General features: G+C 53.1%; 3 protein-coding genes across 4 annotated transcripts; 2 read left to right on the top strand and 1 right to left on the bottom strand.

Moving 5' to 3' along the window:
- The first annotated feature begins 856 nt into the window (after positions 1-856).
- On the top strand, positions 857-3311 carry LOC136542418 (glucan endo-1,3-beta-glucosidase-like). 2 transcript variants are annotated; one of them, XM_066534842.1, is made up of 4 exons: positions 857-1089; positions 1205-2527; positions 2655-2926; positions 3002-3311. In XM_066534842.1, the coding sequence occupies exons 1-4, from the start codon at positions 1017-1019 to the stop codon at positions 3050-3052; spliced, it is 1719 nt and encodes a 572-aa protein (XP_066390939.1). In that variant the 5' UTR covers positions 857-1016; the 3' UTR covers positions 3053-3311. The 2 variants fall into 2 exon arrangements, with proteins under 2 accessions (XP_066390939.1, XP_066390938.1); XM_066534841.1 differs by having other exon boundaries at positions 858-1089; positions 2655-2909; positions 3002-3310.
- A 13730-nt stretch (positions 3312-17041) lies between these two features.
- Positions 17042-18409, bottom strand: LOC136544424 (uncharacterized). Its single transcript, XM_066536592.1, has 2 exons — positions 18213-18409; positions 17042-18152 (listed from the first exon to the last, which is right to left on the bottom strand). The coding sequence occupies exons 1-2, from the start codon at positions 18407-18409 to the stop codon at positions 17042-17044; spliced, it is 1308 nt and encodes a 435-aa protein (XP_066392689.1).
- A 1189-nt stretch (positions 18410-19598) lies between these two features.
- Positions 19599-22155, top strand: LOC136542419 (glucan endo-1,3-beta-glucosidase-like). Its single transcript, XM_066534843.1, has 4 exons — positions 19599-19861; positions 19977-21299; positions 21427-21681; positions 22025-22155. Exons 1-4 carry the CDS (start codon positions 19789-19791, stop codon positions 22105-22107), a joined length of 1734 nt encoding a protein of 577 aa, XP_066390940.1. The 5' UTR covers positions 19599-19788; the 3' UTR covers positions 22108-22155.
- Positions 22156-23574: the final 1419 nt, after the last annotated feature.

Here is a 23574-nt window from a genome sequence, read left to right as displayed (position 1 = left end):
GAATTCGACAACACATGGCACCACGACTGCCTAGGTCATGAGCCCAAGGATCAAAGTCATAGGAGGCAACGACGACAAAGAGGGAGATGGGTGGGGCAGAGAGGACGGGGACGATGAAACCATGCCAAAGGAGGTCGGATCCAGCCACAACTGATATGATGACGGTGTTCTGTCCAAAGATGACCATGGAGCCGTGAGAAACGGCAGTGGCGACCACCTGTTCGCTTGAACTACTTCAGCAGTACTTTTCAGCGAATAGACAGTATTTTTCTCTCACAACAAATCAGTATAAGCATCAGCAAAATTTCAGCGAAACGAACTTATCCAGGGTGAGGGAACAGGGTGAGGGGTGAGGAAGGAAATAGGTGGGACACGCAGCATCCAACTTCGGTGCCGCCGCTGTTAGATGGTGCCTTTTTTTCCGCTGTTATATGGTGCCTATCCATGTATCTACTGAAATAATTTTGTGTTCCTACCATCCCAAAACCAGCAACTAGCAGCAGGTCGGCCTTAATCCGCTTATGGATGGCCGAACCCGCTTATGCATTGATCCGTGAGAGTCAGAGTATGACACAGAAAGCGGTGGGCTCGGAGCTGACTCAGCTGATCTGTTCGGTGCATGCACCAAAATATTTTGCGATTTTCCTCGTATACAAGTGGGGAATCGACTTGCCAAGCTGAGAAGCAGGTTAACGACGACTTGACGCCACAACCTGCTTGCTCCGATCGACCAGCCAATTGGGTGTGAGTAACGCCTCGCTGTAAAGTGGAAACCAGCACCTTCCTCCTGCTGCAGTCCTTGTTACAAGCCAACTATGACTTTGTTTTCTTCATTATCTCTATATCTTCAGATCAGCTTGTTCTAAAAAATCTTCAGATCAGCAGATGAAGCCAACTGGCCAACTGACAACAATAATACTGCCGTACGCAGGCCCTTAGGCAGGTTCCTCACTCGCTTCGTCTTTCCGTCTTGCTCTGTCTGCCTCTCTCGCTCTCGGTACTACGGGAGATCGAGCATGGCGCTCACCTGCCGCCTCGTTCTCCTCCTCGGCGCCGCCACATTGCCTCTGCTCTTGTGCCTCACTGCAGGTAAACACATAGATGCATTATTGCTGTTCTGAAAATGGTGGCGATCGAGTTGCAGCTGCAGTGCAGGTATTCGCAGTTCGCAATGATATGTTCTGCTAACTGCTGCTGCTTTCAGAGGCGCGCGAGGTGGGCGTGAACTACGGCAGGGTGGCGAACGACCTGCCGGACCCGGCGGCGGTGGTGCAGCTGCTCAGGGAGAACGGCATCACCATGGTGCGGATATACGACACCAACGACGCGGTGCTGAGGTCGTTCGCCAACACCGGCATCAAGCTCATGGTGATGCTGCCCAACGAGAACCTGGCCGACGCCGCGCGGAGCCCGTCGTACGCGGCCGACTGGGCGCGGCGCAGCGTGGCGGCGTACCTCCCCGCCACGCGGATCCATGCCGTCTCCGTGGGCAACGAGGTGTTCGACTCGAGGCCGGACCTGACGCCGCTGCTCGTCCCCGCCATGACCAACGTGCAGGCCGCGCTGGCGCAGCTGGGCCTCGCTGACGCCATCAAGGTGTCCACGCCGCTGTCCTTCGCCGCGGTGACCGACTCGTTCCCGCCGTCCAGGGGCAGGTTCCGGGACGACATCGCGCAGCCGGTGATGAGGCCCATGCTCGAGTTCCTGAAGCGGACCGGCTCCTACCTCACCATCAACCTCTACCCCTACTTCGCCTACGCCGCTCAGCCGGACAAGATCTCCCGCGACTACTTCCTGGGGAACCCCAACCCCGGCGTGCTGGACCAGGACACCGGCCTCATGTATTACAGCCTCCTGGACGCTCAGCGCGACGCCACGTTCGCTGCCATGGATAAGCTGGGGTTCACCAGTCTTCAAGCATTTCAAGGGGAGACCGGGTCAGCGTCTGCCGGACGACCGAAACCTGGCTCTCCACACAAACCACACGCGCCTTGGGAGCTGGCGGTCGGGGACGGGGATGGAGTAGACCCGCCGGCGGCGTCGAAAGCCAACGCGCAGGCGTACAACAACAACGTCATCAACCGCGTGCTGTCCGGCAGGACGGGCACCCCGCTCCGCCCCGACGCCGACATGGACGTGTACATCTTCGCCCTGTTCAACGAGAACGGTAAGGGTTCCGGGCCGGACGACATCGAGGCCAACTTCGGCCTCTTCTACCCCAACATGCAGAAGGTGTACGAGTTCGACTTCAGCGGCGGCGGCAGCCCGCCGCCGGCGCCGGCGGCGGAGAGCTGGTGCGTGGCGAACGCGTCGGTCGGGGACTCGTGGCTGCAGGCGGCGCTCGAGTACGCGTGCGGACACGGCGCCGACTGCGGCGCCATCCAGCCCGGCGCGGTGTGCTTCGAGCCGGACACCAGGCTCGCGCACGCCTCGTACGCGTTCAACAGCTACTACCAGCGGAACGGCCGCGCCAATGGGACGTGCGACTTCAACGGCGCCGCTTACATCGTCTACCAAGAACCAGCTGGTGAGTCGAGAGTTGTCACTCGCTGCTGCTTTCAGGTCTTATTTGTCAATCATGCAGATTGCAAACGTGCAAATAATGCTGATCCGGTCATCATCTGATCACCTGGTGTTGTGAACTGAAACTGAAGGCACCTGCGACCCGAACGCGAGCTGGTGCGTGGCGAACGCGGCGGTCGGGGATAAGCGGCTCCTGGATGGGTTGAGCTATGCCTGTGCCAACGGCGCGGACTGCAGCGCCATCCAGCCGGGAGCACCGTGCTTCGAGCCCAACACCATGGTCGCCCATGCCTCATACGCGTTCAACAGCTACTACCAGCGCAATCATCGGGCAAGCGGGACGTGCGACTTCGCCGGCGCCGCCTCCGTCGTCTACCAGGCACCAAGTGAGTTCACACTTTCAGTCAGTCATTTCCTCTCGCCGTAGCTACTGCATGTAAATCTCACAGTGTTGTCTGTTCGGCTGTCTTTACTACAGAGTACGGAAACTGCGTGCTCCCATCAAAGACTTCGATTGAAGAAACGATAGCAAAGTCGGAAGAAGGCGAACCTGCCATCTGAACATGGCAATTAAGCCCGGGAGCCTGCAAATAATTTGATCGGATCTGCTGGCGAGACCGTCTGGCGACCATCACAGTCAGCGTGACAAATAATTCTCCTTTATTTTTGGGGAGTTCTTTTTTTTTTAGGAAATCTGGCCACGCACGTTCCCACTTGTAAAAGTCTACCAATCTATATGCTACTATTATATCTTATTGATTAGTTTTCATCAACAAAAGAAATCTTTGTGTTAATTTCATTGTTTAAAATAGCAGGCTATAGGCAGTTAGCGGCAAGGTTCTTCTAAGGCTAAAAAGGTTATAGCGGGCTAAAGGAGCTAAATTCAATGTAACAATATAGCTGGTTATAGCGGCAGCTATAGCCGGCTATTTGTTACCTCTCACAAGGCTACAAACTAACACATTAATCGAAGAAAGAAAAACTATACATATTGATAAATACCCACCACTGCCATTACATAAAAAATTAACCCAAAAACACCCTTAACCTATTTCTCTATTACCCTCCCATGTCATGGTTAAAAACACATGAAGCCAACCTATTATACGCATTTTAAGGGTCTCTTTGTAACTGTGATGACCTTTTTCTTTCATTATGTAGCAGGTTTGTCTTCCTCTTATACATCATGTATATGTGATAATATCTGACTCTGCCTAATGCCCGAAACTTTATATATAATTTAAAAGCTCTGATATGTCCATGTGTAAACTCCGAAGACCGGATGTTTTACTTTGTCAAACACTGATTAACTGAACCAATGCAAAGTTAGGGCGCGCGTATTAGTACAGTTATTATAGTGCGGACGTATTAGTATTAGTTTTTTTTTTCAGTGGAACGTGTTAGTGGTCATGTTCGCTTCTCTTATAATCCGTCTTTTTCAGCTTATTTTTTCAACCAGAACAGTATTTTTCTCTCACATTAAATCAGCCGGAAGAGTGTTTCGGCTTGTTTTTTCAGCGTTACGAACGCGGCCGGTATTAGTTACTGCAGGTTTTTTCGTTACAGCGTCACTCTCGATACCATCCAAGGCCCAGCCCAACCTGCCAGTTCCTCGGCACAGATGCGGTATTTACACCCAGGCACAGAGCGCTGGCCCAAGAAAGGAAACTACTGTTCAACCCTTTTTTTCTTGAAACGAACACTGTTCAGCCATTTGCGCGTCACTATCACGACAGTTTGGTGACTTGGTGCTGTCCAATCCATGGTAAATTCCGGACCTCACAGTAAGCAGCCTTGGGGTGTTTGGTTCCACCTCCTAAGCTTTAGTCGCTGTTCTATTAGATGTTTGGTGTAAGAGAAAAATATTGTTTATTAGCTGATAATCTTTTCTGATGTTTGGAAAAGGACCATGTACCTCCAGCTACTTTCATTCTATTTTTTAAGTAATTAATTGAGAAATATATTATAGTGGGTATTTTAGTAATTGAGAAATATATTGCACGCTTCCATTCAGATCAGATCCAAGGGCTGACAGCAGTTGTACGCAAATGTACCTAGTCGTTTGCCAGCAGTTCCTGTGGGCGTCGGGCATCTTTGCCTGCTCTGACAGTAGCACCTGCATCACGACGCGGAGCGGCAGCCGGCCGTTCGTTCTGCGCCGCGTGCGTGCGCACCTCCCGCGACAGCTTTCCGCAGTCCAGTACCCATCACAGCCGCTTCCGCTCATGCTCTGTCTCCCCTTCAGGTACAACTCGATGACACCTTGAGGACGACGGCCAGGCGAGCAGCAGCCAAGCTGCACGAGACGCAATCCTTTTGCGGGGATGATGCTGATCAGGCTCTCAACGACCATCCGCTGCTCACTAGCCGTTTCCGTCTGCATGTTATCGCCCTCGCCGGCAATGACCATGTGGAGCACCAAGCACATGCCGCCACACGACGCAGGACTCTCCTGGTTGACGAGGTCGGGCTTGTTAAAGATGTAGATTGACTCGGCTTGTGTTGCTACCTTGTATCTAGACACATGGTGTATCCTCAAGGTTGTTAGCATGTTGTTGTTAAGTTAGAGCATGTATAGCCGGTTAGTTGCAAGTTTGCAACAACCTTACTCATTTGTAATTTAATCTTGTAAGCCACGTGAGGGGTGGTTTCTCATATATATTAACATGCAGCCGAGAGATCCAAAAGGTCATCTCGTTCCCTCACATTTTACATGGTACCAGAGCTTTTTTTCCTCACGGAGTAGATCCAAATGGCCACTTCCAGCGCTGCCACCGCCGGCTCGCCGGCCTTCACCTTCGGCTTCCTCCCTCCGGTTTCTGAGAAGCTAACCCGCGGCAACTACAACATGTGGTTCGCCTAGGTCTCCTCCACCATCAAAGGCGCGCAGTTCGGCAAGTACATCCGCCCTGATGCTGCTCCTCCGGTGGCGTACATTGAGGGCGCTGTCGATGCCACCTCCGGCAAGAAGGGCGAGCCCCAGCCCAATCCCGCGTACGAGACGTGGGTCACCCAGGACCAGCAGGTCCTCAGCTACCTCTTCTCGTCGCTGTCCAAGGAGGTGTTCTCCCAAGTCTCATCGGCCACCACCGCCTCCGAGCTTTGGGCGGCGATCCAGGAGCACCATGCCAGCCAGTCCCGAGCCCGGATCATCTCCACCCGCATGGCCCTTGCTACGGCGTCCAAGGGGGCCTCCTCCGTCGCCGAGTACTTCGGCAAGATGAAAGGGCTGGCGGACGACATGGCTGCGGCGGGCAAGAAGCTGGACGATGACGACCTCGCCACCTACATTCTCACCGGCCTCGATGAAGACTTCGAGAACGTTGTCACGCCCATCGCCACCAGGGTGGAACCCATCACCAGAACAAAAGGGAATAACATAGAATAAGGAGAGGGGAGTGTACCAGAGTGGATAGGCTTCGCATCATGGAGGGGGTTTTGGCTTTCCATCAAGGGACTCTTGGGCCCTCAACTACAGCACCCGATTGAGCCAACTCTAGATCTCGTCCTTCACCAACTCCTCCAGCGATGCGCGGTTGGGATATGTTGGGCCCAAGTAGTTCCACATCAGTCGCGTCCGCTCTGCCAGCGGGGCGACCTGACAGTGGAAAAAGGTGTGGAACACCTGTAGCCCATTGAGGCCGTGCTACACCAGCTTCTAGAGCTCTGCCTCGATGACCTCCAGCTTGTTCTATCGGCTGGAGGGCCCCCACGACCAGTTGTCCCGCCTCTCCAGCCTCCTTTTGGTGAATGGTGGGAATGGTGCCTCCTCCGAGTTTCTGGTATAGAACCACTCCCCATGCCACCCCTGATTGGAGTCACAGGGGAGTACGCGGGGTAGGAGCCCGGTGGCCTTGGCTTCTTCTATAGCGTGAAGCCCCCAACCGACGTGGTCTAGGGCGGCTTCCCCTTCGACAAGGCATGCCCGGTGAAGATCCACCAGAAGAAGTCCACGTGCGGCTCCATCCTAAGGAAGGCCTCGCAGATGGTCACGAAGCCGACGATGTGCAGCACCCTAGTCGAATTGAGGTGTTGTAGCTCTAGGCCCCACTCATTAAGGAGTCCACATAGGAACCAGTGCATGGGATATCCTAGCCCATGCTCATGAAAGGTGAGGAAGGAGACAACCTCATCGGACCGAGGTCACGAAAAGCCTCCCTCGTAGGAGCCCTCTAGTATGCCACCTCCTTCGATGGAAGCAGCCCTTTCTCGGCGAAGGCAGCTAGCACTACCTCATCTATGGTGGATGGCCTCTAGCTCAACATTGCGCTCTAGATTCATGAACATATCTATGAGTTCTCCTCTCCCTCGCTTTACCCTCTCTCACTTAGGAACCGCCGCAGCACACGAACGTGCTTGGCGAGATGGAAGAAGGAGGAGAGGCAGTGGTTGGAGATTAGGCGAAGGAACAGGATGAAAACCCTCTCCCTTCCCCTATTTAAGGAGGAGACACAGCAGTTGGAGAAAGGTGAAGGATTGGGGCAAAAAAACCCTCTCTCTTCCCCCATTCAATGCGGATGGGATGCGGTGGGATGCGTCTTGACTGATGGGATGCGCCCTACCCAACGAAATGATGCCTGGTTAGACAAGACGTGGCCTTGGCATGGCCCACCACTACTGCATGCCGGGCATAGGAAACAAGATGCAACCACATGCAAGCAGCCCTCCGCCTTCCCAGGTAGGACTTGGAAGGGCCCAACGATGGGATCTCCATCGAGGAGAGACCAACGGGCTTCCTAAGTCGATCGGATGGCTTAGGCGAATACCGAGAGAAAGGTAAGGAGCAGAGGGATGCCCCATGTGGGCTATGCTGACTCCGCCATAAACGACGGACACGGATCCTGATTTGGACATATTCAATAAGAGCTCAAACCCATCACTCGAGTCATCAAGGTAACTTTACCAAACGTTCTTACTTTATTTTCTGATGCATTATCATTCATTCATCCATTCTCATACAATGCATTCACACATGCATTCATACCATCATTCATTCATCCCATACATCCAAAGCATTGCATATGCAAATTGATGCATCACAACGCTTCGTGTTGCGTCATGAAACAGTAGTTGCCTCATTCAACATGAGCAACGACCAATCAGGGTTCGAAGGCCAGCCCACGAAGGGCTCCAGGCTGCCTTGCATCAAACAGAGCTAGGAGAGAAAAATACAGATGAGCCCCAGTGTCCCTCGCCTGATCTGCCCAGAAGTAGATAGGGTCATCTCAACCTTCTTGTTCGATCCTAACCTCGAGCCATGCCCATAGAATCTCCATCGAGGGGAGGCCAGCGGGCAACCTGAGTTAGTTTCTGAAATGACTCGAGCATCTGCTAGGAGGTGGGTTAAGGAATAGTGGAATGCCATATGAGGGCTATGCCGACCCCATCACGAACGACGGAACTAGATTCCACTCGAATGCGCCCGTTAGTGAGCTCACCGAGCACGTCACTCAAGCCATTGAGGCAACCGACGTTAGCTTAGCCCCTCTAGTTGCAGAAACCACAGATGGGGTAACACACAGAACTAGACCAACCTCTACCGAATCCAATGGGGCTTAGGGGCTCAGGTCGCCCGACGTCGACTCGGGAAAACAACCGACCACGCAAATCGCGTGCGGGACAAACACGGGCGAACACCCCAAACGGTAGAAACATAGAAATCTACGGCCCCAAGAAAGAGTACCAAGATGCTCAGCCTCCAACTGACTCACTAGTCAGATGTAGGCTCGAGGGCTATACCCACCGGGTGCGCTCGTGCGCACCCGCCGGCAAGTCAAAAAACCCCTAGACGATTCTACCCAAATCACCCGGGGGCTCAGGGCTACACCCACCGGGTGTGCTCGTGTGCACCCACTGTCAAAATGAAACCCCCAGACAATTCTACCTGAATCGTCTGGGGGCTCAGGGGCTCCTATTAGGTTCATAAACCTAAGGTCCTTAATGAACCTACTTCCCAGCGAAAGCTCGGCCCAGCAGGAGACGTTGCGAACAACGCAGAACTCCTAGGCTGGCCTAGGTACCTAATGATAGGCCAAAAGATCAATCCAGTCTCTAACCAGAAGGCCTGGCCAAGGATGGAATGACACTCGTTTCCGACTTTGACCTGCTTCTCTGACTGGAAGGCCTGGCCAAGGAAGGAACGACGCTCACCTCCGACTCTGACCCACTTCTCCGACCGGAAGGCCTAGCCAAGGAAGGAACAATGCTCGCCTCTGACTCCTACTCATTTCTCTGACTGGGAGTACATCGAACCTCTGCTTACAGCTCTCCTCCAACCGCCATGGTCGGAGCCGACTGGGAAATGACCGAACGGGGCGCTCGCTCGATAAGGACCCAAAAGAAATAGGCGGAGCAAGTAAGACAGGGTGCTCAAGTCAACCACAATACCAAGGACCATACCCTACACGCTTGTAGGATAGTACTATCTGGTCATGTCAGAAGGGTACTTTATAACCTTCCAGAACTGTCAGTACAATGAAGAGTTTTGTGGGAACCGACATTTGTCCTACAGTATGGTAGGCGCCGACATTTGTCATACCAGAAGAACACGATGGAACCAACCACATGCATTAGGGCATCAATAGCATTGTAGGCGATGATGAATCGTATCATACCCGATGGCATGGGCAACAAGACTAGGTACAACACACTCCCTCTCTCTCTCTTGTAAGGCTGTCCCCTTCATCTATAAAAGGGGATGCGCCCTCTTCCAAAAGCACGATCGATTCAAACAACGAACAACAAACAACAGACGAATCATTCTGACTCGCTCTCTGCTAGCTTTAGACTTTCTAAAGCTACACAGAGCATACGTTCCAATACTTAGCGCATGTAGGAGCTCCTGTCACTCTCGGACCTTCGGTCTAGAGTCTGACTAGACCTCTGACACCCCCCATCTTACTCCTACTCGTTTGTAACCCCACAGCAAACTTCGAGCGCCTAGGCTCAGGAATAAAGTCACTGACTGACTCAAACTAGACGTAGGGCATGTTGCCTGAACTAGTATAAACCCTGTGTCATTGAGGGCTAGGCCACATCTGATCACAACGTATAGCAAAATGACAAATATTTACTAGTTGCTCACTTTTTGCACCGACAATTATACTGAGCAGGAAGATGTCTAGACTCCTCAGTGGGGAAGAACAATAGCTTCAAGAACCTACAAGCACCACATTGGTCACATGCATATTCCTCAAGTTTATAATTGGTTGTGGTAGTGTTTTTGTCAGCCAAAGCACAAGGTTTTTTTCTAGTTGTTATTGAAGGACTGACTAAGCACAAGGAATGTTCTGAGAAGGAAAAACATGCCTCTTGACTCATACAACTATGTCTTTTGTCAAGAATCTATTGAGTAAACAACTGACCATTTGTTCTTTCAGTGTCAGTTTGCCAAAAAAATGCTAGAATTTGTTGGGCATTACAATTCAGATAGATCAAAACATCACTGCAGCAGTTGATCAGATCAGGGATCAATCTCACCCTACCTTCTTTATGTTGGTCACAATATTAATGTGCCGGACAATTTGGACAGTTCGGAATGACTTCATATTCAAAGGAGTTCAGCCGATTCTCAACTCAACTAAAGCAGTGTTCATAGAGGAAATAAAGATCCTCTCCTTACGGGCAAGGACTAGACTATCTCATACTTTTGATTTATGGATTCAAAACCTATTGTAATTGCCCTTCTTTTCCTAATATTTTATTTGTTTCTTTCTTTGTTTCTTAAGCTTGTTGTCGGTGTTTCAAGTTACCAACTAGTAAATTTCGAGTATTACGTGTCTGGCTTGGATGGTGTGCTTAGAAGACATGAGGTTTATACTGGTTCAGGCAGAAAGTTCCTATGTCCAATTCATCGTTGCTGCTCATGTTACTAGCACTAAAAGTTTGTAGTAGGGGTTACAAACGGGTGAGAGAGGGACATGTCCCAAGTCTCTGATGTGCGTGTGCTCCTAAGATGTGTTAGGACGTGTGTTTTGATGTATACAACTGTGTAGAGTGGTGTCCAGCCGTCCCCCTCCCCCATGTGGCGTCCTGCTTCCCCTTTTATAGACGAAGGGGAAGAGCAGGTTATAGAGAGAAAGAGGGAGAAGACCCAAGGAAAGGAAGGTTTCTAGGACCGCCGGGCCTTTCTTCTCCTTTATGCGGGTCCCATCGACACTAAAGATGGTGACAGGGATGGCTCCACACCGGGCGCCTGTTCACCACTGATGCCATGCCCTAGCGTTGTCAGCGGGTCGTGGTGTCCCATTTCATCCTGGCGTGCGATGCGATGAACCAGCGTGCTGGTCAGTAGCCATATAGGGAGTAGGCAGCATAGTGACCACACGTCCATCACTTTTGGTTATGTGAATTCCCTAGAGTGACATGTCGCGGGCATGAGTCATGTTGAGATATGCCTGCTCCCAACACAGTGCCAGAAGTTTGACCTTGGGTTGTACTTTCTGGCCTGTAATGATTGGCGATGGTACGGGCTTCCGTTAGGAGCCACGCCTGAGGGGTCGGGCGAGGCAAAGCCCCTAACCCAGAGGGCGGAAGAGGTGGAGGCCCCGACCTAAAGGTTGGGCGAGGCAAGGCCCACCCCCAGAGGTCGGGCAAGGCGGAGCCCCCGACCCAGACGTCGAGCAAGGCGGGGCCCACCCCTAGTGGTCGCGCGAGGCGGAGCCTGCCCCCAGTGGTCGGGAGAGCTAGAGCCCATGCCCTAGCAGTTGGGCGAGGCGAAACCTACGCACCTGGGGGTCAGTTGGAGCTATAGTCGTGCACTTGACTGCTCGGGTGAATCAATGTTGATGACCATTAGCTCCTCCTCGTCGTGTACCCTTGTATTGGTCCCCGACAATAGCCCCTGACCCTCAGGGTAATTCAGGCAGAATTGCCCAGGGGATTTTTTTGACTTGCTAGTGGGTGCGTGCGAGTGCACCCCGGTGGGTGTAGCCCCTAAGCCTATGGAGGAGTAGAATACTCCTTTAGAGGTTTTTTTGAATGGGAGGACTCTGAGGGCCTCGGCCTTCTTTTGTCGCCCATGGCGTGTCCTGGGGACGGCGATTCCCTTTTGTCATGATTGGACCTCTCGAGGGTATAGCCACGAGATTCAGTGGGTCAGAAAAGGTCTTTCCTGATTCTGACCCCTACAGGGGTCTGACCGACCTTTCATTGTTCTACGACCGCACATTCGGTCTCCTTGTGAGCCCAACTTTTCTTGAGCCCCTGAACATAGCAGGGGTCCGGTCTAGGGTCGGCTCATCTTTGTGATCGTCCTCTCTCAAGCTTTTTTCTAATAAAAACAAAGGAGCTGAGTCGTGCCATGATTTTCCTCTATGGATGAATCATGGTGCTCGATGAGCTATTAACGGGCTAGTCTGAGTGGAGCCCCGACACCCCATTCGTGGGAGTCCGTCTTGGGTCAGCTGGTGACCGACTCCAAATTCTCAGCGATCAATCCATATAGTTCTTGGGTCCGTTCGACCGGTCCCGAGGGCTCTCTGCCTTTCTTCAAGGAAAACCCCTGGATTGTATCCGACCGAGAATCGAACATGGGCTGGGCTATCCGTGGCGCTCGTGCGCCCGGGTACTGGCTGCTAGCAGATCCATCCCTTTCTACCCCTCACTCTAAAGGTGCTCGGAGCGATTGTCAAGACAGTTGGTGGGCCAACCTTTGAACTCCTAGGCCTAGATGGGTCGTAGGAGCATTTTTAGTTCCATATCCCTCTTACCTTAGATGGGTTGTGGCCCGTTCGGGGAGGCGAAACGTCCGGCGTGTTTTTTGAGGGGACATCCAGAGGTGGCGTGCGCATGCCCCATGACGAGAAGTGGTGACAGGTCATGACAGGCGAGGAGATCTAGGCGGGAGGTTGGTTTCCTCGCACCTGTCGCTCCTATAAACCAAAGGGTTAGCCCTCCGTGTTTCATACGCATGCCTGCATCCTTACCTCTATAGCCACGCCGCCACCGCCAACGCTTAGGTTTCTTGCGTCTGCATCTTCGCCATCGTCAAGCTAGGGCTTCCTGCCTCCACATCTCCACCGCCATTGAGCTCGCATTCATCCGCCCCTGCCTTCAATGGATCCGTGGTGCCACTCAGACATCTCATTCACGTGCATGGAGGGCCTCATCCGCCGTGGCCTCCTCTACGCATAGACCACGGCTACGGAGTGGGTGCTGCTCGGCAATGAGGATGCGCCATCGCCGCCCAACAGCTATGTGGTGTCATTCACCCACTTCCACGAGCAAGGGCTCACGACCCCTGGCCATCGATTCCTCTAGGGGCTGTTGTCCCATTACAACATCGAGCTACAACACCTCAACCCTAACGGGATCCAACACATGGTGGCTTTTGTCGTGTTGTGTATAGGATTCTTGGGGACCAGTCCCCACTTCGATCTATGGAGACACCTCTTCACCGTCAACCTCTAGAAGAAGAGGGAGAAGGGTTGGTTGGGAGCTGCACATGCTGATGGGGTGCGCCAGCATCCAACTCTGGAACAACCGGTTCGAAGAGTACACGTCCATGCGTCTGTCGACATCCAATAAGGGGTGGCACTCGTAGTGGTTCTACTTGAAGAATGACAATGCTGCCCCTTTACCATAGTTCTCTGGGCGCCTGATTGAAGAGGCCCTAGACCAGTGGAGGAAGTGGGGCATTCCGGAGAAGGACAAGAAGAAGATCTAGGATCATGTCGCCACCATCAGGATCCTGAGGGAGCGTGGCCTGAAGGGGTCCAGCATCATTGGGGTATACCACGTGAGGAGGGTGGCGTCGTTGATGGCACATGCGCTTCTACTATACCTGATGGCATCAGACGCATCGCTCGAGGGAACGATGCTCACTGAGGAGGCAATCCCCAAATCTAAGATCGTGCAACACATCAAGGAGGCGATGGAGCCTCCACAGGATGACATGAGCGCCATCCTCGACTTCGTCTACCTAGTGCCGGGACATCCTCCGATGCGGCCAGAACCGAGCTTCGTGCAATTCATAAGTCTCCCTCTCTCCTACCTCTTCTTTTCCAATTAACTTCCTAACCCTGTTAATCTGACCTTGAGAGGGGATGGGGCCAGACGAGGGATCTCATCCTCATGGACCATTAGATACTGTTGCCGAGGGACCCAACCATGAGGGTGGCGAATCATGTCACGAACGAGCGGCAAAGGAAGGCAAAGGAGGACAAGAGAAGGGAGCAACAAATAAGGATGCGGGCATGAGAGCGAGGAGATGACATTGATGACGACGATGAGGAGCTGAAGGAAGGGGAAATAGTAGCTGACGACATCGAGTGGGACAACCTAGAACGCGAGGACATGCTGATAGGTATCAGTTCATCCTTGTAGGCATCGGGACCCTTCCCATTTCACAGAGGGGAGGGCACATCTAGGGAGCCGACGGGGGAGGGCCATTCGAACAATGCCCCCCAAGAAATAACAGAGGCAGGACGCACCGCCGGCCTACCCCAGGAGCCAACAAAGGTGGGTGGCTCTACCACCATCGTGCCCCAGGAGCCAGCAGAGGCGGGCGGCTCTGCCATCGCACCCCATGAGCTATCAGGGGAGAGCCCCTCTTCCTAGGAGCAGAGGGTGGGCTCCAAACAACCTTGTATTGATGAGATGGAGCAGGGGTCAGGGGATTCATCCCCCAAACGTATCTGCCACCCGACGACGCTAAGGTGAGTTATTGATTCCTCTATTTTTTTCCTGTTTTAGTTAGATTTCATTGTGACTTATGTTTTTCGTCCTTTGCAGTGTCGGTAGGCAGCAGAATCCTTTAGCGCTGGCGCCGAAGAAGAGCATCGCCCTCCGATTAGGGCGGTGGCCATTGGTTGATGTCGCACCTGTTTTGGGCAGGAGCGGTGTTGGTGTGACCACATCGCCAGCCAGTCAAGTGCCGCTCGTGGTGCCGCTGGTGCCCTCGGTGGGATAGGTGGATGTGGGCATTTAAGGGGCACCTTCGACGGTCGTGGAGCAGCCGGTGATGGCCGCGATACCATTGCCAACGATAGGGCAGACGGGGCTACCGACTGTGGTGGGTGCGACACAGCCAGTCATGACCCCACCGACACAGGTGGAGGTGGCTATGCCCATGACATATGGGTCACAGCTAGGTGCGACTACAACATCACCTAAGGCATCGGCGTGACCTGTGCCATCGGTGGCCCAAGCGATGGTGCCTGGCGTGGGTTGGACAAAGGGGGACGTGGCCAAGGGGTTCCTGAGAGTTGTGGTGCTAGGGGAAAGGCTCGCGTCTAAACTATGGACCACTTTCATCACTGGAGGGGGCGTCCCGGTGGGGACATCACGGCGAGAGGGGTCGGTGGTGCTTGGGGCTGACGGGGAGTCGTCCTTGACCCTGACCTCGGTGGGCAGCGGCTCACTCATGTGGGGCGAGCCCCTGCTCTAGTGGACTAACCTGCAGGATCCGGTGTCGACACTTTTTACCCTTGACAATGCCGCGGAGAGCATGGAGCCGAAGAGCCTCGACGTAGGGATTGCGTCCATGCTCGAGGCCCATGTTGTTGTTCCCTCTGGCTGGGTATTGCTCGGTCCTGCTTCTTGCCCTTTTCTTCCTCTATATATTTTTTGTATCCTGACCATCATCTCCCTGCAGTTCCTTATAGCTCACAGCCGGGAGAAATCTCGGTTCCTTTGTCAACAGAAGGAAGCCTGGGACCTCCTCATCGAGGAGGCATGGCTATGCAGGGAGGTGATAGCTCAGCTCGCTGTTGCCCAGCAGAGGGTGGTTGAGCTAACGCCCCTCACCGAGGAGGCGGCCAATCTTTGATCGCGGGTGGCCGAGGCCCGTCAGGATGCCAACAAGGCCGAGAAGGCATTCGAGGCCCTATTGGTGAGGTCACAGAAGGATGACGAAGAAGCCACCAGGGTTAGGAAGGAGCAGGATGAGCTACTCCAGAAAGACATCAAAACATGCCAATGGTTCCTTGGCCTTCTAGGCGAGGTTGAGAAAGAAAGGGATCTGAAGCTGGGGGCCAAGGAGAAACTCGTGGCCCTAGCGAAAAGGGAAACCGGGATGTCACGGTGGTCACTCGGCTACGCAAGGAGCGGGATGAGCTTAACCAAACCACGGATAGGCTCTGCTCGGAACGTGGCATGGCTCATGAGGAGCGCGACCTGGCTTTCTGAGAGCGTGACCAAGCCTGCCATGAGCACGATGATGCGTAGCAGAAGGTCGGCTCCCTCTAGGCCAAGCTTGAAAGGGAGACGACCCGGAACCTAGAGGGTGAGGGCGTTTCTGCTAGGCTGGCTGCAGATCTCGCAGAGGTGAAGAGAAATTTTTAGGCGGAGAGTGACAAGCTTGGTGTCCTACATGCCGCCCTTAGAGTGGTCTGCGATGACCTTGAAATGGTGCAGTCGAAGGGGACCAGCTCGCTCGTGGCCCGTGCCATTGAGATCATGGCTCATGTGCGCCAGCTCGACAGGAAGGCCCCTCGCGCCGGCATCAATCAGTCCTTCATGATTGCTCATTCTCATTATGGGGACATCATCGATCTGGAGGCGATTAGCTATGGCTACACGCCTGGTTATGAAGTCCACGAGCTGGAGGAGATGGAAACGGCGGTGGCTCCCCTTTCGTAGGACCTGGCGGATAGGATAGAAGGTATAGTTCTCCCCCAAAGGGGCTAGTTAGTTAGGTGAACTCGGGCCGCGAAGCCATTAATCTTGTAATGAACAAGTATTTTTTGTTTTAAACGTTTGTCCTTTTCTAATGGTGAAAAGGAGTGTGATGCGAACTTGTGGTGAACAAGTTTTTATTTTGAATGTAAAGTGAGTAGGTGCGACCCGACCCCTTCCGTCGTTGGGTTTGCTCAGCTCGAACCGGTGAAAAACTTTGATCACGTCGGGGAGCAAAAGCGTCGTAGCCACCAGGCCGTAGGTCATTTAGCAGTCCGCCAGGTTTTACTCATAGTTAGTTTCCACAACTTTTACTTTTTAGGCCTTAACGTAGGATGGGGTTGGATGTGAGTCTCTAAGTGAGAGTATTCCCCTATCAGCCCCCGAGTGAGGCCCGACCCCTGGTCGTTTGCAGGGTCAGCTGTCACTAAGAAACGAGGAAGCAAATCGAAACTGATAAGGAAGAGTGTTTTTTTATTTCAGAAACATGGTTTTACATAAGTATGTCAACGACTTGGAAAAGAGCTAAGGGTAAAAGCGACATAGCTGCTCAATGTTCCACGCGTTGGTGAAGATTTGGTCGTCGATGGGTTTGAGCTTGTAGGTGTCCAGTCGGAGCACCTCTGCGACGACGTACGGTCCTTCCCATGGCGGCGATAGCTTGTGGTGATCCTTGTTGCTCTAGACGAGGTGGAGTACCAAGTCTCCGATGTTGAAGGCCTGACCCCGCACTCGACGGTTGTGGTACCGACACAACGCTTGCTAGTACTTAGCTAAACGGAGGAGGGCTACGTCGCGCGCTTCATCGAGCTGATCTATGGCATCTTCGAGGGATGCCTTCAGCAGGCTCAAAGGACCTAGCCGACCGTTTGGAGTCCAGAGGCTCCTCGGCGGTCCTCTCCTAGATGGCCGCATGCTTGGTAGAGGCGACGATTGCCGCGGCGTGCTCGCAGCACTCCACCTTGCACTCGTAGGCACGTTGGAAGGAAGTGCCGACGGTGATGACCCCTCGCGGGTCTGGCATCTTTAGCTTCAGGTAGGTGTACTTGGGGACGGCCATGAACTTTGCATAGCATGGCCGTCCGAGGATGGCATGGTAAGTTCCATGGAACCCTACCACCTCAAAAGTGAGGGTCTCCGTCCTGTAATTAGTTGGACTCCCAAAGGTGACAGGCAGATCGATCTGCCCGAGCGGCATGGCCTGCTCCCCAGGCACGATGCCATAGAAAGGCACCCCGGTCGGTCGGACATGCGCTTGATCGATGCCCATAGCATCGAGCGTCTTAGCGTACAGGATGTTGAGGCCACTGTCGCCGTCCACCAGCACCTTGGTAAGCCGCTTCGTGCCGACAATCGGGTCGACGACGAGCGGATACCTCCCTGGTTGAGGGATGCTATCAGGGTGGTCGGTCCGATCGAAGGTGATGGCGGACTCCGACCACCGGAGGAATGCGGGCGTGGCAGGCTCGGTCGTGTAGACCTCACGGCGTGCCAGCATCTGCTGGCGCTTAGAGTCATAAGCCGTCGACCCCTCGAAGATCATGAGGCAGCCGTCGAGGGTCGACAAGCCGTCATCCTTCCTGTCGGCGTCGTCCACCGTTGGCTTGGGGTCCCTTCTTGGCTCCCCTTTGTTGGCACCATCGGACAAGAACTGCTTCATGAGAGCGCAGTCCTTGTACAGATGCTTGACGTGGAAGGCGTGGTTCGAGCACGGTCCTTCAAGCAGCTTCTCAAAGTGGTCGGGGGCGCCCTTGGCGGGCCTCTGGCCCCCTTTACAGTCGGTAGCGGCCATGAGAGAGCTCTCGTGCCGCTGCTTATTCTTCTTCTTGTGGGGGCGGTTGGAGGCGCTCTCGCCAGCGTCATTGTCTCGCTTTGCCTTGCCCTTGGAGTGGTTGAAGATAGCTCCGACCGCCTCCTTGCCGGAGGCATGGCTGGTAGCGATGTCGAGGAGCTCCTTGGTGGTCCTCGGACCCTTGTGGCCCAACTTGTCGACCAGGGACTCGCAGGTGGTCCTGGACAAGAAGGCTATGATGATGTCGGTGTCAGCTATGTCGGGCAGCTCGTTGCACTACCAGGAGAAGCGCCGGATGTACTCGCGAAGAGTTTCTTCATACTTCTGCTGACAGTTTTTGAGGTCCCATGGGTTTCCAGGGCGCGCATAGGTGCCCTGGAAGTTGCCCACGAAGATCTCCTTCAGGTCCGCCCAACCGTAGATGCGATTGGGCAGAAGACGCTCCAGCCATGTTCGCGTCGAGTCGGCGAGCAACATTGGGAGATTGTGGATGATGAAGTTGTCATTATCCGCGCCACCAGCCTGACAAGCAAGCCGATAGTCCTCGAGCCATAGCCCGGGGTTTGTTTCCCCGGAGTACTTTGGGATGTTGCTCGGTGGCCGGTATCGTGGTGGGAAAGGCGCATTGAGGATGTGTCGGCCAAAGGCTTGAGGCCCCGATAGGTCGGGGCTCGGGCTTGGTCCTCGCCGCTGTCGTAGCGTCCATCCCTTCAGTTCCTTCAAAAAATATCTATGCATCTAAAAAAAATAAAATGACTTACAATTTGAAATAAAAAGAGAGTGGTCACTTAGGGTAGTTTATCTTTCCTTTTTGCCTAAAAAATTATATTAACGAAGGTCGAATTCGACAACACATGGCACCACGACTGCCTAGGTCATGAGCCCAAGGATCAAAGTCATAGGAGGCAACGACGACAAAGAGGGAGATGGGTGGGGCAGAGAGGACGGGGACAATGAAACCATGCCAAAGGAGGTCGGATCCGGCCACAGCTGATATGATGACGGTGTTCTGTCCAAAGATGACCATGGAGCCGTGAGAAACGGCAGTGGCGACCACCTGTTCACTTGAACTACTTCAACAGTACTTTTCAGCGAATAAACAATATTTTTCTCTCACAACAAATCAGTATAAGCATCAGCAAAATTTCAGCGAAACGAACTTATCCGGGGTGAGGGAACAGGGTGAGGGGTGAGGAAGGAAATAGGTGGGACACGCAGCATCCAACTTCGGTGCCGCCGTTGTTAGATGGTGCCTTTTTTTCCGCTGTTATATGGTGCCTATCCATGTATCTACTGAAATAATTTTGTGTTCCTACCATCCCAAAACCAGCAACTAGCAGCAGGTCGGCCTTAATCCGCTTATGGATGGCCGAACCCGCTTATGCATTGATCCGTGAGAGTCAGAGTATGACACAGAAAGCGGTGGGCTCGGAGCTGACTCAGCTGATCTGTTCGGTGCATGCACCAAAATATTTTGCGATTTTCCTCGTATACAAGTGGGGAATCGACTTGCCAAGCTGAGAAGCAGGTTAACGACGACTTGACGCCACAACCTGCTTGCTCCGATCGACCAGCCAATTGGGTTTCAGTAACGCCTCGCTGTAAAGTGGAAACCAGCACCTTCCTCCTGCTGCAGTCCTTATTACAAGCCAACTATGACTTTGTTTTCTTCATTATCTCTATATCTTCAGATCAGCTTGTTCTAAAAAATCTTCAGATCAGCAGATGAAGCCAACTGGCCAACTGACAACAATAATACTGCCGTACGCAGGCCCTTAGGCAGGTTCCTCACTCGCTTCGTCTTTCCGTCTTGCTCTGTCTGCCTCTCTCGCTCTCGGTACTACGGGAGATCGAGCATGGCGCTCACCTGCCGCCTCGTTCTCCTCCTCGGCGCCGCCACATTGCCTCTGCTCTTGTGCCTCACTGCAGGTAAACACATAGATGCATTATTGCTGTTCTGAAAATGGTGGCGATCGAGTTGCAGCTGCAGTGCAGGTATTCGCAGTTCGCAATGATATGTTATGCTAACTGCTGCTGCTTTCAGAGGCGCGCGAGGTGGGCGTGAACTACGGCAGGGTGGCGAACGACCTGCCGGACCCGGCGGCGGTGGTGCAGCTGCTCAGGGAGAACGGCATCACCATGGTGCGGATATACGACACCAACGACGCGGTGCTGAGGTCGTTCGCCAACACCGGCATCAAGCTCATGGTGATGCTGCCCAACGAGAACCTGGCCGACGCCGCGCGGAGCCCGTCGTACGCGGCCGACTGGGCGCGGCGCAGCGTGGCGGCGTACCTCCCCGCCACGCGGATCCATGCCGTCTCCGTGGGCAACGAGGTGTTCGACTCGAGGCCGGACCTGACGCCGCTGCTCGTCCCCGCCATGACCAACGTGCAGGCCGCGCTGGCGCAGCTGGGCCTCGCTGACGCCATCAAGGTGTCCACGCCGCTGTCCTTCGCCGCGGTGACCGACTCGTTCCCGCCGTCCAGGGGCAGGTTCCGGGACGACATCGCGCAGCCGGTGATGAGGCCCATGCTCGAGTTCCTGCAGCGGACAGGCTCCTACCTCACCATCAACCTCTACCCCTACTTCGCCTACGCCGCTCAGCCGGACAAGATCTCCCGCGACTACTTCCTGGGGAACCCCAACCCCGGCGTGCTGGACCAGGACACCGGCCTCATGTATTACAGCCTCCTGGACGCTCAGCGCGACGCCACGTTCGCTGCCATGGATAAGCTGGGGTTCACCAGTCTTCAAGCATTTCAAGGGGAGACCGGGTCAGCGTCTGCCGGACGACCGAAACCTGGCCCTCCACACAAACCACACGCGCCTTGGGAGCTGGCGGTCGGGGACGGGGATGGAGTAGACCCGCCGGCGGCGTCGAAAGTCAACGCGCAAGCGTACAACAACAACGTCATCAACCGCGTGCTGTCCGGCAGGACGGGCACCCCGCTCCGCCCCGACGCCGACATGAACGTGTACATCTTCGCCCTGTTCAACGAGAACGGTAAGGGTTCCGGGCCGGACGACATCGAGGCCAACTTCGGCCTCTTCTACCCCAACATGCAGAAGGTGTACGAGTTCGACTTCAGCGGCGGCGGCAGCCCGCCGCCGGCGCCGGCGGCGGAGAGCTGGTGCGTGGCGAACGCGTCGGTCGGGGACTCGTGGCTGCAGGCGGCGCTCGAGTACGCGTGCGGACACGGCGCCGACTGCGGCGCCATCCAGCCCGGCGCGGTGTGCTTCGAGCCGGACACCAGGCTCGCGCACGCCTCGTACGCGTTCAACAGCTACTACCAGCGAAACGGCCGCGCCAATGGGACGTGCGACTTCAACGGCGCCGCTTACATCGTCTACCAAGAACCAGCTGGTGAGTCGAGAGTTGTCACTCGCTGCTGCTTTCAGATCTTATTTGTCAATCATGCAGATTGCAAACGTGCAAATAATGCTGATCCGGTCATCATCTGATCACCTGGTGTTGTGAACTAAAACTGAAGGCACCTGCGACCCGAACGCGAGCTGGTGCGTGGCGAACGCGGCGGTCGGGGACGCGCGGCTCCTGGATGGGTTGAGCTATGCCTGTGCCAACGGCGCGGACTGCAGCGCCATCCAGCCGGGAGCGCCGTGCTTCGAGCCCAACACCATGGTCGCCCATGCCTCATACGCGTTCAACAGCTACTACCAGCGCAATCATCGGGCAAGCGGGACGTGCGACTTCGCCGGCGCCGCCTCCGTCGTCTACCAGGCACCAAGTGAGTTCACACTTTCAGTCAGTCATTTCCTCTCGCCGTAGCTACTGCATGTAAGGCCCCGTTTAGTTGAAGCCAAAATCCAAAAATTTTTGCATAGTACCTGTCACATCAAATCTTGCGGCACATGCATGAAGTACTAAATGTAGATGAAAAAAAAAACTAATTGCACAGTTAGCCGAGAAATCGTGAGACGAATCTTTTAAGCCTAATTAGTCCATAATTGGACAATTTTTGTCAAATAAAAACGAAAGTGCTACAGTAGCCAAAAGCCAAAAATTTTTGGAACTAAACACGCCATAATCTCAGTCTCACAGTGTTGTCTGTTCGGCTGTCTTTACTACAGAGTACGGAAACTGCGTGCTGCCATCAAAGACTTCGATTGAAGAAACATGGCAATTAAGCCCCGGGAGCCTGCAAATAATTTGATCGGATCTGCTGGCGAGACCGTCCGGCGACCATCACAGTCAGCGTGGCAAATAATTCTCCTTTATTTTTGGGGAGTTCTTTTTTTTAGGAAATCTGGCCACGCACGTTCCCACTTGTAAAAGTCTACCAATCTATATGCTACTATTATCTTATATTGATTAGTTTTCGTCAACAAAAGAAATCTTTGTGTTAATTTCATTGTTTAAAATAGCGGGCTATAGGTAGTTAGCGGCAAGGTTCTTCTAAGGCTAAAAAGGTTATAGCGGGCTAAAGGAGCTAAATTCAATGTAACAATATAGCTGGTTATAGCGGCAGCTATAGCCGGCTATTTGTTACCTCTCACAAGGCTACAAACTAACACATTAATCGAAGAAAGAAAAACTATACATATTGATAAATACCCACCACTGCCATTACATAAAAAATTAACCCAAAAAACACCCTTAACCTATTTCTCTATTACCCTCCCATGTCATGGTTAAAAACACATGAAGCCAACCTATTATACGCATTTTAAGGGTCTCTTTGTAACTGTGATGACCTTTTTCTTTCATTATGTAGCAGGTTTGTCTTCCTCTTATACATCATGTATATGTGATAATATCTGACTCTGCCTAATGCCCGAAACTTTATATATATAATTTAAAAGCTCTGATATGTCCATGTGTAAACTCCGAAGACCGGATGTTTTACTTTGTCAAACACTGATTAACTGAACCAATGCAAAGTTAGGGCGCGCGTATTAGTACAGTTATTATAGTGCGGACGTATTAGTATTAGTTTTTTTTTCAGTGGAACGTGTTAGTGGTCATGTTCGCTTCTCTTATAATCCGTCTTTTTCAGCTTATTTTTTCAACCAGAACAGTATTTTTCTCTCACATTAAATCAGCCGGAAGAGTGTTTCGGCTTGTTTTTTCAGCGTTACGAACGGGCCGGTATTAGTTACTGCAGGTTTTTTCGTTACAGCGTCACTCTCGATACCATCCAAGGCCCAGCCCAACCTGCCAGTTCCTCGGCACAGATGCGGTATTTACACCCAGGCACAGAGCGCTGGCCCAAGAAAGGAAACTACTGTTCAACCCTTTTTTTCTTGAAACGAACACTGTTCAGCCATTTGCGCGTCACTATCACGACAGTTTGGTGACTTGGTGCTGTCAATCCATGGTAAATTCCGGACCTCACAGTAAGCAGCCTTGGGGTGTTTGGTTCCACCTCCTAAGCTTTAGTCGCTGTTCTATTAGATGTTTGGTGTAAGAGAAAAATATTGTTTATTAGCTGATAATCTTTTCTGATGTTTGGAAAAGGACCATGTACCTCCAGCTACTTTCATTCTATTTTTTAAGTAATTAATTGAGAAATATATTATAGTGGGTATTTTAGTAATTGAGAAATATATTGCACGCTTCCATTCAGATCAGATCCAAGGGCTGACAGCAGTTGTACGCAAATGTACCTAGTCGTTTGCCA

This window comes from Miscanthus floridulus, chromosome 3 (genome assembly GCF_019320115.1).
Source record: "Miscanthus floridulus cultivar M001 chromosome 3, ASM1932011v1, whole genome shotgun sequence".
Classification (NCBI taxonomy): domain Eukaryota; kingdom Viridiplantae; phylum Streptophyta; class Magnoliopsida; order Poales; family Poaceae; genus Miscanthus; species Miscanthus floridulus.
The sequence above is the reverse complement of the archived record's forward strand: the minus strand, read 5'-3'. Positions and strand labels throughout refer to the sequence as shown.